The sequence below is a fragment of the Strigops habroptila genome, chromosome 17, assembly GCF_004027225.2.
Source record: "Strigops habroptila isolate Jane chromosome 17, bStrHab1.2.pri, whole genome shotgun sequence".
In the NCBI taxonomy this organism is placed as follows: domain Eukaryota; kingdom Metazoa; phylum Chordata; class Aves; order Psittaciformes; family Psittacidae; genus Strigops; species Strigops habroptila.
This window is the reverse complement of record NC_044293.2, coordinates 2,216,430-2,228,963: the sequence shown is the minus strand read 5'-3', so window position 1 is coordinate 2,228,963 and position 12,534 is coordinate 2,216,430. Positions and strand designations below refer to the sequence as shown.

Here is a 12,534-nt window from a genome sequence, read left to right as displayed (position 1 = left end):
CAGTCCCTCTCCTCCAGCCACCCGCAGGGGCAGAGGGAGCCTTTCCTCCTGCTCCAGCCCTGGGGAGCTCCCCAGTGCCCATGCTTTTCCCCCAAAGCCCCTGAACAATGGTCCCTTTCTCCCCTGCTTAGGGATGGAGACGGGCACCAGGGCATTAAGGGGCAGTGGGAATGCAGGTGGCAGGGATCAGGCATCCAGTGCTGGGGAGGCACAAGGGAAGGAGGGATAAATGGCCCCAACACAGCCCCTTCAGCGCCACCCTGCACTGATGCCCAAACCAACGCTGCCTCCGTGCACCCAAAAGCAGCGTCCCCAGCCGGATGGGCTCCCAGCAGAGTGGGTGCTAGCACACATTCCCCTTTAAGACGCTGGTTCTCTGTGCCAGAGCCTGACCTCGGCATCCTCAGCTGAGCTGGATTAACAGGGCAAGGGGCCTGCCGAGGGGACTGGGGCTGTGCTTCCCACACTCGCTGCACAGTGGGAATGGCTTTTGGGGTTCCAAGGGGTGCGGTGCTGGGGCAGCACATGTAGGCACAGCTGGCACTGCCACCGCCTCTACCTCAGTGGAACGGGGGTCCCACACCACCCCAGGGCCAATGGGGGCAGCTGGGGAGGAGCAGGGGGCTGTGCTGTGGGGCAGAGTGTGCTGGGGAGGCTTTTAGCCAAGCTGCGCTGGGAATCACCTGCTGCCATGAAGGACTTCACCGAAATCGTGCTTTTCCCAGAGGCTCTGGACCACTGCAAGGTAGGGCTGGGGGGGTGGGTGCCATTGGGCGGTCCCTGCAGCGTGCTCCACACGGTGCCATCCGTGCTCACTCTCCTGCAGACCGAGTTCTGCAACCCTGTCTTTGAGGGCGAGGAGCCCCGGCCAGCACCAAGGGCTGAGTGCCCACTGGATGAGGATGGGACCAGCCCCACATCACCGCGGGACGGCCTCGGTACCAGCCTGGGGGTTTGTACACAGGAATAAGTTGGGGAGCAGGGTGGTGGGCAAGCACCAGGGCTTTGGGGATGCTTAGGGACCCATTATCACCCTGGGGATGTGCCCAGCCGTGCAGGAAGGTGGCAGCTTGGGGCTGCTGGCAGCGCTGCTGCTCTGCCCTCCTTCCTTGCCTTCCCACAGGCCAGCAGCTCTGGGGGCAGGCAGGCTGGCGGTTCCGTGCCGACTTCAAGTTCACCTGGCTCTGCGTGGCTCTGATGAGCGCAGTCCTCATCTTCCTCATCGCCCTCCTGCTGGGCATCGTTATCCACCGTGAGTGCCCGAGCCGGGAGGGCTGTGACCGTGGGGTGGGGGGCACCGAACCAGCTCAGAGGGGAAAAGGAGCACGGAGAGGGCATCCATTCTATACAGCCCTCCCATGGGGAGAGTGCCACCACGCAAGCGGGATCTCCACCTCCCTGGGGTGTAGCAAGGTCGCTGTGTGGGACCTGCACACGTGTGGGACCGCAGGACACGGGGTGGGCTTCCTAAACCCCTTCCCTGCACTGCAGCCGCTTCTCCCTGCTGGGGCTGAGCTGTGCCTGCTCTTCCCCGGTCACAGAGCTGACATCCCCGCAGCCACCCAGCGCCACAGCCCTGCCCGCCCATGGAGCCGCCGCCACCACCGCAGCACCCACCCGAAGGGACCCCCAGGCCCCCCAAACTGCTGCCACCCCAACCCAGAGCTGGCTGCGCACCGCCGGCACCGCAGCACCGGGTAAGAGCCATGTGGGGCGGTGTGCCGGGACAGCGGTGCCCCGCAGCGCTGTTTCATACCCACACTGTTGCCCCATGCAGCCTGCGGTGGGACCCTGCGGGGCCCCGAGGGCTCCTTCAGCTCTCCCAACTACCCCAGCCCGTACCCCCCTGATGCACTCTGCATCTGGCGCATCGAGGTGAGCCCCGGCCTCGCCATCCAGCTGAAGATGGAGACATTCAGTGTGGAGGGCACTGCCTCCTGCCTCTTTGACCGTGTGGAGCTCTATGAAGAGCAGGGTGCCGGCAGCACGGACCCTGCCCCAGCTCGGGGGGGTCCGAGCAGGTAGGGCACCTGGCAGCCGGGGAGCACGGCAGCGCAGTGGGGAGGGGGTGAGCAGTGTCACCCCTTGTTGTGCCCCCAGGTTTTGTGGCAACGTGGCGCCCCCGACCTTCAACACCAACTCCAACCAGCTGCGTGTCACCTTCGTCTCCGACAGCAGTGTGGGTGCCCCAGGCTTCAGTGCCCGTTACCGTGCTGTGGCCCCCAATGAGAGTGAGTACCCCCTCCCTGGGCATCACTAGGACTCCTCACTGCAGGCAGTGGGTAGCACTGGGGGGTCTCTCGTGATGCCCATGGCACTGGGGCATGGGAGGGTGCCCAGTGGGACGCCACCACCAGCCTGGCTGTCTCTGCCAGAGACCTGTGCCTGGGATGAGCACTTGTGTGACGAGGGGCTGTGCCTTCACTTGGGGTTCATCTGCGATGGCTTCCACGACTGCACAGACAAGAGCGATGAGGCCAACTGCAGCCTCAGACACAACGGTCAGCGTTTACCCCTGCCCACAGCCCCTGCAGCACCCAGCCAGAGGGCACGGTGATGGGCGGCGGGAGGCAGGGCAGTGAGGACATAGAGTGAAGGGAGACGGGCAGGGGGTAAAGATGCATGTGTGTGTGTCCCTCCAGAGTGCGGGGGGCCACTAACTGCCTTGGAGGGGCACTTCTCCACCCCAAGCCATCCCCAGCCATACCCGCACCAGCAGGTGAGAGAAGGGATGCCGATGGGATGGAGGTGGGAGCAGGGTGAGGGTGGGCAGGGAGGAAGGCAACCTCCCACTGGGGAGAGCTTGGGGTGCCCCTGCCTGGCTTCATGGGTGTCACGGCTGCCCCCTGCCCTGCAGCTGTGCCTCTGGCAGATCTCGGTGCCCGTGGGGCACGTCATCGACCTGCACTTCCACAACTTCAGCCTGGAGACGCATGAGGACTGCAGCTTCGACTTCGTGGAGGTGCACGACAGCGCCGGCACAGGGGCTGCCAGCCTCATGGGCAGGTACAGACCATGGTATCTCCGCCCTGCTGCACCAGCCTGGGTGCACTGGGCTCCTGGGGCTTAGATGGGGCGACTGAAGCACTGGCGAGGAGAAGCAACTGGAGGACACGGTTTGGGAGGTGCTGCCCACCCTGACCCCATCTCTCACCCCACCACCTTGGCAGGTTCTGTGGCCACCAGCTGCCACCCATCCTGACCTCCTCACGCCATGTCATGACCGTCCTCTTTGTGGCAGACGAGGGAGTAGCAGACGATGGGTTCTTCGCCACCTACCAAGCCCGCAATGCCACAGAGAGTAGGTAGCCAAGCAGGGGCACAGGATGCTCAGAGGGGCTATGCAGTCACTGTTCTTTGGGGTCTTCAAACCCAGACTGGCTAAAGCCCTGGAAAAAAGCTGTTCTCATGCCATAGCTGACCCTGCTTGGAGCAGGAATTTGGGCTACAGAACCCTGGGGGTCACTTCACCTGAATTACCTTATTGATCCTAGCCATTGGAATGGGGAAGGGCTCGCCTGCACACATCACGATCCATCACCTGAGGGCTGCCCCCAGATAATGCAGGGAATTTGGGATCCCCCTAAGCTGGGCCAGCAATGATCACCTATTGTCTAGTGATGAAGAAGGGTGAAGGCAGGGGTGGTCAGCATGGGAACAGGTTGAGTCCTAGCCATGGCCAGCCTGCTCTATGCCCATGCTGCTCTTACAGAGACCTGCAGCCCCACAGAGTTCTCCTGTGGGAATGGCGAGTGCCGGGCACTGGAATCTGTATGTGATGGTTGGCACGACTGCCCCGATGGCACCGATGAGCTGAACTGCACTGGGGTCTCCTACCCGGCCTTTGGTGAGTGCCACCCCTAGTCCTATTGCCCCTAGGAGATGTGCTGGCAGCACCATGATGCTTGGTGGGCATCACTGCTGCTCTAAGAAGCGCCCTGTGGCAGGGTCTGTCTGTGAGCCTGTGGAAGTGGAGATGTGCCTGGGGCTGGGTTACAACGCCACCTCCTTTCCCAACATCTGGCTGGCCATCCCAGACCAGCAGGGAGCCGCCGAGGTGCTCCAGGACTATCAGGTGAGCTTCCCAGGGTGTGTGCCCGCACCACGCCGTGGCATGCCGCGCTGACCACTGCTCTCTTGCAGACACTGATGGAGCTCGCCTGCTACCAGCACCTCCGGCTCCTCATCTGCAGCCTCTTCGTGCCCAAGTGCACCCCGGATGGGGGTGTCCTGCAGCCCTGCCGAGCCGTGTGCCTGGCTGCCGAGCTGCGGTGCCAGCAGTCCCTCGGCCTCCTCGGCATCCTCTGGCCCATCAACTGCAACATCCTGCCCGACTCCAATGACCCCATAGAGTGCTTCCAGCCCTGACCCGGCAAGAGAAGGCAAGCAGGGGCTGAAGCAGCCTGCCCAGAGCCGCTGCCCTGCCCCAAATGTCCCTCTCATTCTCCTCCTCCTGCAAATACAATGGGGTGTACTCCATCGCCTGGCTTCTCGCCTGGCCTGGGGTCAGCGCCTTTGCTCAGAGCCAGCTCAGTTCAATGATGCCATAGAGAGCAAGTACCCCTTCCCAGCCTTGCTACAGGGAAAGGCTTGTGCTGGAGGGGCTGTGCCCACAGGCTGGAGCATGGGGGCACCATGCAAAGTTCCCCAGCCGAGCAGCAGGACGGTGGCAAGAGAGTTGGGTGCTGCCTCCCCATCCTCAGCCAACCCCATGTTGGGGTTGTGCACGGTTCCCAGCCCACTTCTCTCTTTCAGCCTCTCCAGGCTATGCACGGCCTCTTTCCCACAGCCTTCAGGCAGCTGCTAGCCTAGCAGGGGAAGGGTTTAATGCTCCCCAAATGGGCTGCAGGCAGAAGAAGAGCCCAGCACTGCCCGCGTCCCGCAGCCCCAAAGCTAGCAGAATAAACAGCGTGAGCAGCTGACAAACCCAATGGAAGAGGTGCCTCATTTGGGAAGGGTCTGCGTGTGGATCCTGCCAGATTCTAGGGGAACCTGAGGCACGGGCCAAGGGAGGGAAGCCAGGGCTGGTGTGGGGGGTCTAAGCCGGAATGGAGTGGCACAGGGGAGACTGCCTGCTTCCTGGCTGTGCCCTCTGATGAATGGGTCTCAGAGGGGGTCAGGCTGGTGGCCCCATGGAGCAGGGAGGGCATCCTGCCCCAGCAAGGGCTGTGTCCCTGCTTGTCTGAGCTGGTTGTACTGGCTTCAGGCCACCCTGATGGCCACAAGCCTGGCAACACCCCGTGGCCACAAACCAGCGCCACGCTGGCCAAAAACAACAGTCCCTTCACACCTCGGGAGGGAGGAGCCATGCGGCTCCCTGCCAGCACCAGCCTGGCGCTGGGCATGCAGGCAGGAAGGCTCTGCCGGCCGCGGCTGCAGGGCATGGGGACTCCCCCCTGCCATAGGACTTCCCCACCGCTGGAGCCGGATGGTGTCCCTTGGACGCACTCAGTGCTGGAACGAGTTAAAGGCAGGCTGGGAATGCCTTCGAAAGCTTCGCCTCGTGCTCCGCGGTCCCCTAGGGCTACTCCTGCTTCCTGGCATGGCCGCGGTGCTGCTGCTGCCTGGCACATCCCTGCCTGCTCAGCCCCACTCACTGCCCCCTTGCTTTATACTGGCACCCCCCGGCTGGCTCCTGCAGCTCCCATAGGTGCTCCCAGTGCTGGCACTGCAGCCTGTGTGCATCCTGACATCCCCCTGCTAAGAGGGACAGCCTGGGGGACCTGCATGCCCCGAAAACTCAGTCTTTCTTCTGCTGCTTCATCCCTGCCTGCCTTTGCTGGGTTTCCCTCCCTTGGCCTTTCTCCTGCTCCACCATCACTCTGCTGCCTGTTTTCTCTCATTTCCCTTCCCTCCGTCCTGCTGCTCGGACGCGTTCAGCTGAGGTGGTTTGCAGCCCATGCCTCCTCTCCCTTTGCCAGGCTGTTTGTCCCACTCTCCCTTCCCCCTGCTTCCAGCACTCCTGACACCATGGGATTATTTTTCTTTTCCCCTTGTCTTGTAGCTTTTGGCTCCCAAGGCCCTTGATTTCCTTTGGAGTTTGGGAGGAGAGACGTGAGGAGGAGGAGGAGGAGGGGGGGTGGAGAGGCTGCCTTTCCTAGGGCCTTCGTCAGAGCGAAGTGGTCAGGAAGAGCCGCAGCCCTTCCACGCCGGAGAGCAGCGAGGCACCGGGGCAGGAGCCGTGGGATCGCAGTGAGTGGGGCTACGCAGCTCTGCCCGCTCCGCGCCAGGGAAGGCCGGGACTCGCCGGGGTCCTGGCTCCAGCGCCGGGGCGGAGGAAAGACACTTTTCTCCTCCTTTTCCTCTTTGTTGCAGCCGTCGCGTCCAGGAGGGGGAAGAGAGCAGCTTTCCCCGGGGAAGGCCACGGGGAGAGGGCCAGCGCCGGCCGTAGGGCTCCGCTCTCGCTGCGCCGCTGTGGGAAGGGCTGGGGGCAGCAGGGTGGTCCCGGCAGCGGGGTGGTCCGGGGATGCTGCAGCCCGAGTCGTGCCCCAGGGAGCCGGGCAGGCGTGCAGCGAGCCGCCGGCAGCAGGGATGCTGCCAAGGGCTGGGCCGGGCGGCAGCCCCGAGCTCCCGGTGGAGAGCTGCCGCCCCACAACACACCGCCCGGATGGAACAACCGCACCCCAGGCACGGCGGCTCACCCGCTGTGCTGCGGATGACACCCCAACAGTGCCCTGCCGGCACCCCCACGTACACCCATAGCTGGGCATGGGGCAGCTCCCACCCCATGGAGCCCCCGGCCACACGCAAGGAGCTGCTGCCTCTTGCACGTGCCTCCTGGCTCAGGCACTCCGATGGTGGGATACACCAGTGTATGGTGCAGGATGATGCGGTGGTGCTGCTGATGGATGGGGATGCTGTGGCAGGTGCAGGCAGCTGTGGAGAGCAGTCAAAAAGGCAAAAGGGAAAGAAGGGAGGAATAAACCCCCATCGATCCCCTGCACCCACTCCCTGCGAGCCTGTTTCGCAGGTCCCCAGAGCCATTACCCTCCTCTGCCCCCTTCCACAGCAGACAAGATGAAGCCGCTCTTCCTCCCCTTCCTCCTGGGGCTCATCTCCAGCTCCTTGCAGATTGAAGACAACAAGATCCCTGGGCTGTGCTCAGGGCAGCCAGGCATCCCGGGGACCCCGGGCCTGCACGGGGGCCAGGGTCTGCCAGGCAGAGACGGACGAGATGGCCGGGACGGGGCGATGGGGATGCCAGGGGAGAAGGGCGAGATGGGCCCTCCTGGTAAGAAAGGAGACTTGATGGCTGCTATGGGGACCTGCTCTGCACTGCCTATGGGGAATGCCTTCATGCCAGGGGTGAGGTGATGCGGGCACAGCCCCGCTTTATCAAACTGAGAGCAAATCCTGCCACCACTGCCCCTCTGGTCCTGCCTGTGGTGCCTGCAACAGGCAGCAGGTCCGTGTCGCTAACAAAGCTGCATTCCTCCCCATCCCTACTGCCATCCCTCTCTTCCACCCTCCACCGTAGGAGGGCCAGCCAAGCTGTCCCCAGAATACAGCTGCATCATCCCTGCCCTGGGCTTTCTCCCATCCCTGGGGTTTCTTCCGGCCTGTGGGGGTTTCTCCAACTCTGTTGTCACTGTGCTAGCTTATCACACACACCTATCCCTCCCCGCTTGTGCTGCTTCCCCAGGCAGAGCCCATGGCGGGTATTCACCACCCGCATCCTATGGGATGCTTGGAACTGTGGTGGGGCTGGGATTGAGCAGAGGGCTGGTGGCTTAGAGGTAACCCTGTCCCCCTCCTGCCCACCCCAGGAGTGCCTGGTCCCCGCGGGGACGTGGGCAGCCCCGGCATGGATGGGATGCACGGCGAGAAGGGGGCGCAGGGCGAATGCGCAGTGGCCCCTCGCTCAGCCTTCAGCGCCAAGCGCTCTGAGTCACGCAGCCCTCCGCTGGCGGACCAGCCCATCCGCTTCGACGTGGTGCTCATCAACGAGCAGGGCCACTACGACCCCGCCACGGGCAAGTTCACCTGCGAGGTGCCCGGACTCTACTACTTCGCCGTCCATGCCACTGTCTACCGCGCCAGCCTCCAGTTTGATATCATGAAGAACGGCCAGTCCATCGCCTCCTTCTTCCAGTACTACGGGAACTGGCCCAAGCCCACCTCACTCTCTGGGGGTGCCTTAGTCCGCCTGGAGCCTGAGGATGAGGTGTGGGTGCAGGTTGGTGTTGGGGACTACATCGGCTTCTACGCCAGCGTCAAGACGGACAGCACCTTCACCGGCTTCCTCGTCTACTCCTATTGGCAAAACTCCGCTGTTTTTGCCTGAGCCTGCCCTCGACTGCGGCCAGGACCTGGGTACCTGCCCCTTCCCAGCCACCGGTGCCCTGGGGAGGGCAATGCCGGGGTCCGGCCGCATGGGAACCGGGACCGCGGGACCCCTGCCCTGCTCCGCTGCAGCTGCCCAGCACAGGGCAGGGATACAGCCCCTCTGCCACCGCGGGTGTTGCGGGGAGCATCCCTTTAGCAGCGCTGTGTAAGAGCTAAGTATTACCGCAGGCACCCGGCTCTGGGGCAGGACACCCGCGCCGGAGAGCCGCAGTAACCTGGCTGTTGTATGTAACTCGCCATAGCCGCCTCGACATGCAGCGCAGCCGTGTCGGCACGGGCACGATGCCCTGGTGCTGCCAGCTTCTCCCCACACGCAGAGCCAGCCCGGGCTGCCCGGGTCCTGGCGTACCCAGGGCTGAAAGCTACCCTGCCCATCACCCCGGCTCCCTGCCCTCCGCCTCCTCTTCCTCCTCCACCTCCAATAAAGGGCTCCTCGATAAAGGGCTCCTTGTCCACGCGTGTGCCGGGTCCTGCCAGCGGGATGCCGCGACGGGAGACCGGAGGGGACGGTGCTGGGCTGCCGCCCGCAGCGGCAGAGCCAGCGGGAGCCGCTAGATGGAGGTACCGGCGCCCCTAAGCGGGGACATGCCGCGGGGACCGGCCGCCCCAGCGCCGCGGGAGGTGCCTGGGACGGGGCCCCCCTTCCTGCCTGCCCCCCTGCCCGCGCCGCGCTCCAGTGTGAACGCGGTGACCCGCCGCTGAGAAAGGTCCCTATTTTTAGCAAGGGAATGAAGAGCTTCCTCATTCCTGCCCAAAATGGGTCCCTGTGGATTCCAGCCAGGGAGGGGGCTTTTGGACAGCGGCCCAAGCCCTTCATGGGCCGTGCTGCCGGAGCAGGCTGGGGACGGCTGCTCTGCCCCGCCGTCGGGTGGCAGCTGGGCTGGGCTCTTCTCCTGCCGTGCCAGCAGGATCCACACAACGGGACAGCCACCTCTCCTCCGGCCCGGCTCCCCTCCTGCCCCCCGAGCTGCACAGAGCCCCCAGGACCATGGCCATGCCCATCCGGGATGAACAAATCTGGCTGGGAGCTGGGGCTCCTGTGCCCCTGTGTGAGAGCCAGCACCACCCCAAAAGGGGCTGCCTATAGCTCCCCTTCCTTGGACTAGGGATCATGCAGGGACCTGGGGCCAAGGGAAGTCACTGCAGTCTGTCAGGCTGTGTGGAACAAAGTGGGGACGCATAGTCCAGCATCCCAAGGGCCACCCCTAACCCATAGGGCCCTGTGGGGGCAGTGGTACCAAGGGTGAAGCTAGCAGAGGGAGTCTCTAGCTACCTTGCAGGCTCCTTTTCCCAGCGCCAGGGTTGGGTTGCAGCGGAAGCGTCTGTTTGGGTTGAGGCTGGCCTGTTCTGTAAGCAGAGCCGCCCAGGGGCACTCAGCGCCGCAGAGCAGATCGATGGCAGGCGCTGTCTATTCTGGGAGGAGGAAAATGACTTTTCTTGAGACCGGGCCAGGGGAAGGTGTGCAGGGGGCTGGGAGCATCCTCTGGTCCCTATGGCAATGTGGGGGAGCAAAGCTAACAGAGGCAGCCATAGGCGCAGCACTTGGCACGGCAGCTTCTGGGCTCTGCTTTCTTTGAGATGCTCCTGTCTTCTGGACACTTTGGGATCATTGGGGGGCTGCTGGGAACCTCTGAGGAACACTGGGGTGCCTGCTGCTGCCTGGGGAGGAAGAGGATAAGGAAAGGATAACAGTAAGGGAAGGAGAGCCACAGGAGACCTTGACTTTTGGCAGTTTCTAGTATGGTTTAGCTGCTTCTGATGAGCTCTAGGAGCTGCACCTGAGGAAGGAGTGCTTGAAGCCCCTGTTCCAGCTGAGCCCAGGTTAGGGAGGGGTCAGCATCCCTCAGCCAGTGCAGGGCTGAAGCCTATATAAGAGCAGGCTCAGCTCCTAAGTGCTGTAATGCAGCTGATGGAGGCAGCAGATCGTGTGGAAAGGTGGGTTGTTTTGTGGTTATTTTTTCCCCTTTTTTGTTTGCTTTGGTTTTGGGGGGGCTTTTAAGTGCCAGCATCTCTTCTTAGAGCAGCACACCGAGATCCTAGTCCCCAGCAGCTATGGGAGCAACTCTTCCTGCAGTGCTGGAGGACACTGAGCTGCTGAGGGTGCTGGGGCTGGTGTGTCCTGCAAGAGGTGCGCAGTTTGCACATCTTGGAGCTGTGCTGATAAGTGGAGAAGCTGCTGAAGAAGACCAGAAGGCTGCCTGGCATCGGAGAGGGCATGAAGGAGATCAGCTGGATCACCTCTCAGACTCTGCAGCTATAAGAGCCCAATCCTTTGAATATGGTGGTGGAGCATCCACCTCTCAGGTTTGAAAGAGGAAATGCCCTCAGTGGTGAAGGTTGACCTGGTGACTCCCGGCAGCAGCAGGATGGATCCTGCTCCACTCAAAAGCTTGCGGTTATGGCATAGATTCAGTGCCCTCATCACTGAGGAGGGGCAGGGACCACTCTCAGTCATCTTTAGGTGACCTCGGCCAGCAGACCTGGTAAGGAGAGCTTTAAGCTGGGACGGCCTCTGTGTTTGGGGTGCTGGGGAGGCTCCCTGTGCTGAGCTGCTAATGAAGGAGCAAAGCTGGTGCCCGGGAGCAGCCCAAAGGCCCCCCATGGTTCGGCTGCTGATCGTCACCTGCTCCCTCCCTGTAGGCCCGGTATCATTAGCTGCGCATCTGCAGCGAGCGCCTGCGGAGCCCGCTCCCTGCTGTCAGCAGGCGATGGCTCTCGTCCCCAGGCTGAGAATAGCGGCTCATTAGAGACGGGCTGCTGCAGCTGGGCTAACAAAGGGATCCCAGGGATCTTCCCAGAGCCTGGGGGGCCCCGCTTTCAGCAAGCTGTCAGCCCCCAGTGCTCCTAAACTGCAGTAACACAGCAGCATCACACTCCTCCCTCCTTGGGGAAGGGTCTTGGCATTGCGATGGGCTGAGGCCAGCCCGCTCAGCTCATGTGTGAGGTTGTCAAGCAAGCTCTGGAGGAGGGAGTACCTCCAGACCTCATGCCCTGGGCTGCTCTGTGAGCTGGATACCCTCCCCGGGCAGCGCAGCTCTACACCAAAAGCCACAGAGCTGGACAAGGCACGGCTGACCATCAGTCTCAGGGACCCTATGCACTGCCCATTAGCCGGGAGGTGATTGCATTTCCTCCTGTAATTGCTTGCTGCTTGGCCAGCGAGTGAGCCAAGTGCACGCAGCACGGCTCCCGGGGGAAAACACTGTCCTTCACATCCTGTTCTTGCTTGGCTGCAGCGGCCGGAGGTGGCTGAATACCCGCTCTGGCCCCCACTGCGGCTGGCTGGGGGGCGGTGATGGGCTGGGGTCACCCTGTTGATGCAGGGGATGGCAGATACTGCCCTGCTGCCTCCATCCTCCTGCCCTGGGGCAGCTCTGCAGCCTCAGCTCACGCAGCCTGGGAGCGGGACAGGGAGGATGAGCAGTGCCTCGGTTTCCCCAGTTAGCAGCTAGACCCTCAGTGGGCTCTTCCCTGTGCCTGGCAGAGCTGTGTTCCTACAGCAGATGTCCATCTCTTTGCGGCCTCTCAGCATCCTCCCTCTCCCCGCTGTGGTTCCCATCCAGGTTAAAATTAGCTGCCTTGTTGGCTTGGCCCTGCCAAGGCAGGTGAGTTCAGGCAGGGCGAGCCAGAGCTCCTGGTGTCTGCCCATCAGGGTCCTCAAATGCTTTTCCAAACAATTTACAAGGATGCTGGAGAAGCAGAGAGCGCTTAAAAGCACGCAGCGACCTGCCAAGAGCTCACATCGTGGCCAAGGAGTAACTCACGCAGCAACTGCATCTGCTCACTGGCAGCACAGTGGCTGAGCCCAAAACAGCCTTTCTGCAAGGCCAGACCGAGCCCTTTGCTGCCTGCACCCCTGGGACAGTCAGGCTTGCATCGCCCTCCATCACAAGCAGCAGGACATCAAGGTGCTGAGGCCATGCAGAAGCAGGGATTATATGTCTATTTTATGTTCCTGCCTGCCTGGGAAATAACAGTCCCTCTGCATTGGGCTGCTCAGGAGCTCCATCCAGCTCTGCCTTTCTGGGTGCAAGCACCCCCAGACAAGTACTGAGCTTGCTGGTGGTGTGATCCCTCCAGCTCTGACCCCTGGGGAGTGATGAGCTTGCTGTGGGGCCCAGGGGCGAGCAGAGAGGAGGTCCCATCCCTTCCCAAGGTTCCCTTCCCAAGAACAAGGCAGCAGGCAGC

The 12,534-nt window shown here is 62.7% G+C and overlaps 2 protein-coding genes across 3 annotated transcripts; both read left to right on the top strand.

Annotated features, from left to right (window-relative positions):
• Positions 1-691: 691 nt before the first annotated feature.
• MFRP (membrane frizzled-related protein) lies at positions 692-4,929 on the top strand. The gene is made up of 13 exons (XM_030505306.2): positions 692-745; positions 827-938; positions 1,124-1,252; positions 1,542-1,697; positions 1,778-2,021; positions 2,101-2,231; positions 2,376-2,501; positions 2,643-2,719; positions 2,858-3,006; positions 3,171-3,301; positions 3,713-3,847; positions 3,948-4,075; positions 4,144-4,929. The coding sequence occupies exons 1-13, from the start codon at positions 692-694 to the stop codon at positions 4,366-4,368; spliced, it is 1,797 nt and encodes a 598-aa protein (XP_030361166.1). The 3' UTR covers positions 4,369-4,929.
• A 1,183-nt stretch (positions 4,930-6,112) lies between these two features.
• C1QTNF5 (C1q and TNF related 5) lies at positions 6,113-8,790 on the top strand. Of its 2 annotated transcripts, none has more exons than XM_030505304.1 (3): positions 6,113-6,192; positions 7,010-7,231; positions 7,767-8,790. In XM_030505304.1, the coding sequence occupies exons 2-3, from the start codon at positions 7,018-7,020 to the stop codon at positions 8,282-8,284; spliced, it is 732 nt and encodes a 243-aa protein (XP_030361164.1). In that variant the 5' UTR covers positions 6,113-6,192; positions 7,010-7,017; the 3' UTR covers positions 8,285-8,790. The 2 variants fall into 2 exon arrangements, with proteins under 2 accessions (XP_030361164.1, XP_030361165.1); XM_030505305.1 differs by having other exon boundaries at positions 6,122-6,192; positions 7,013-7,231.
• The last annotated feature ends 3,744 nt before the right edge of the window (positions 8,791-12,534 follow it).

Coding starts and splice junctions, on each gene's coding strand:
- MFRP (XM_030505306.2), top strand. CDS start 692: ATGAAGGACTTCACCGAAATCGTGCTTTTCCCAGAGGCTCTGGACCAC. Junction 2,022..2,100: donor GCTCGGGGGGGTCCGAGCAG/GTAGGGCACCTG, acceptor TTGTGCCCCCAG/GTTTTGTGGCAACGTGGCGC. Junction 2,232..2,375: donor TGCTGTGGCCCCCAATGAGA/GTGAGTACCCCC, acceptor TGTCTCTGCCAG/AGACCTGTGCCTGGGATGAG.
- C1QTNF5 (XM_030505304.1), top strand. CDS start 7,018: ATGAAGCCGCTCTTCCTCCCCTTCCTCCTGGGGCTCATCTCCAGCTCC. Junction 7,232..7,766: donor GGGCGAGATGGGCCCTCCTG/GTAAGAAAGGAG, acceptor TGCCCACCCCAG/GAGTGCCTGGTCCCCGCGGG.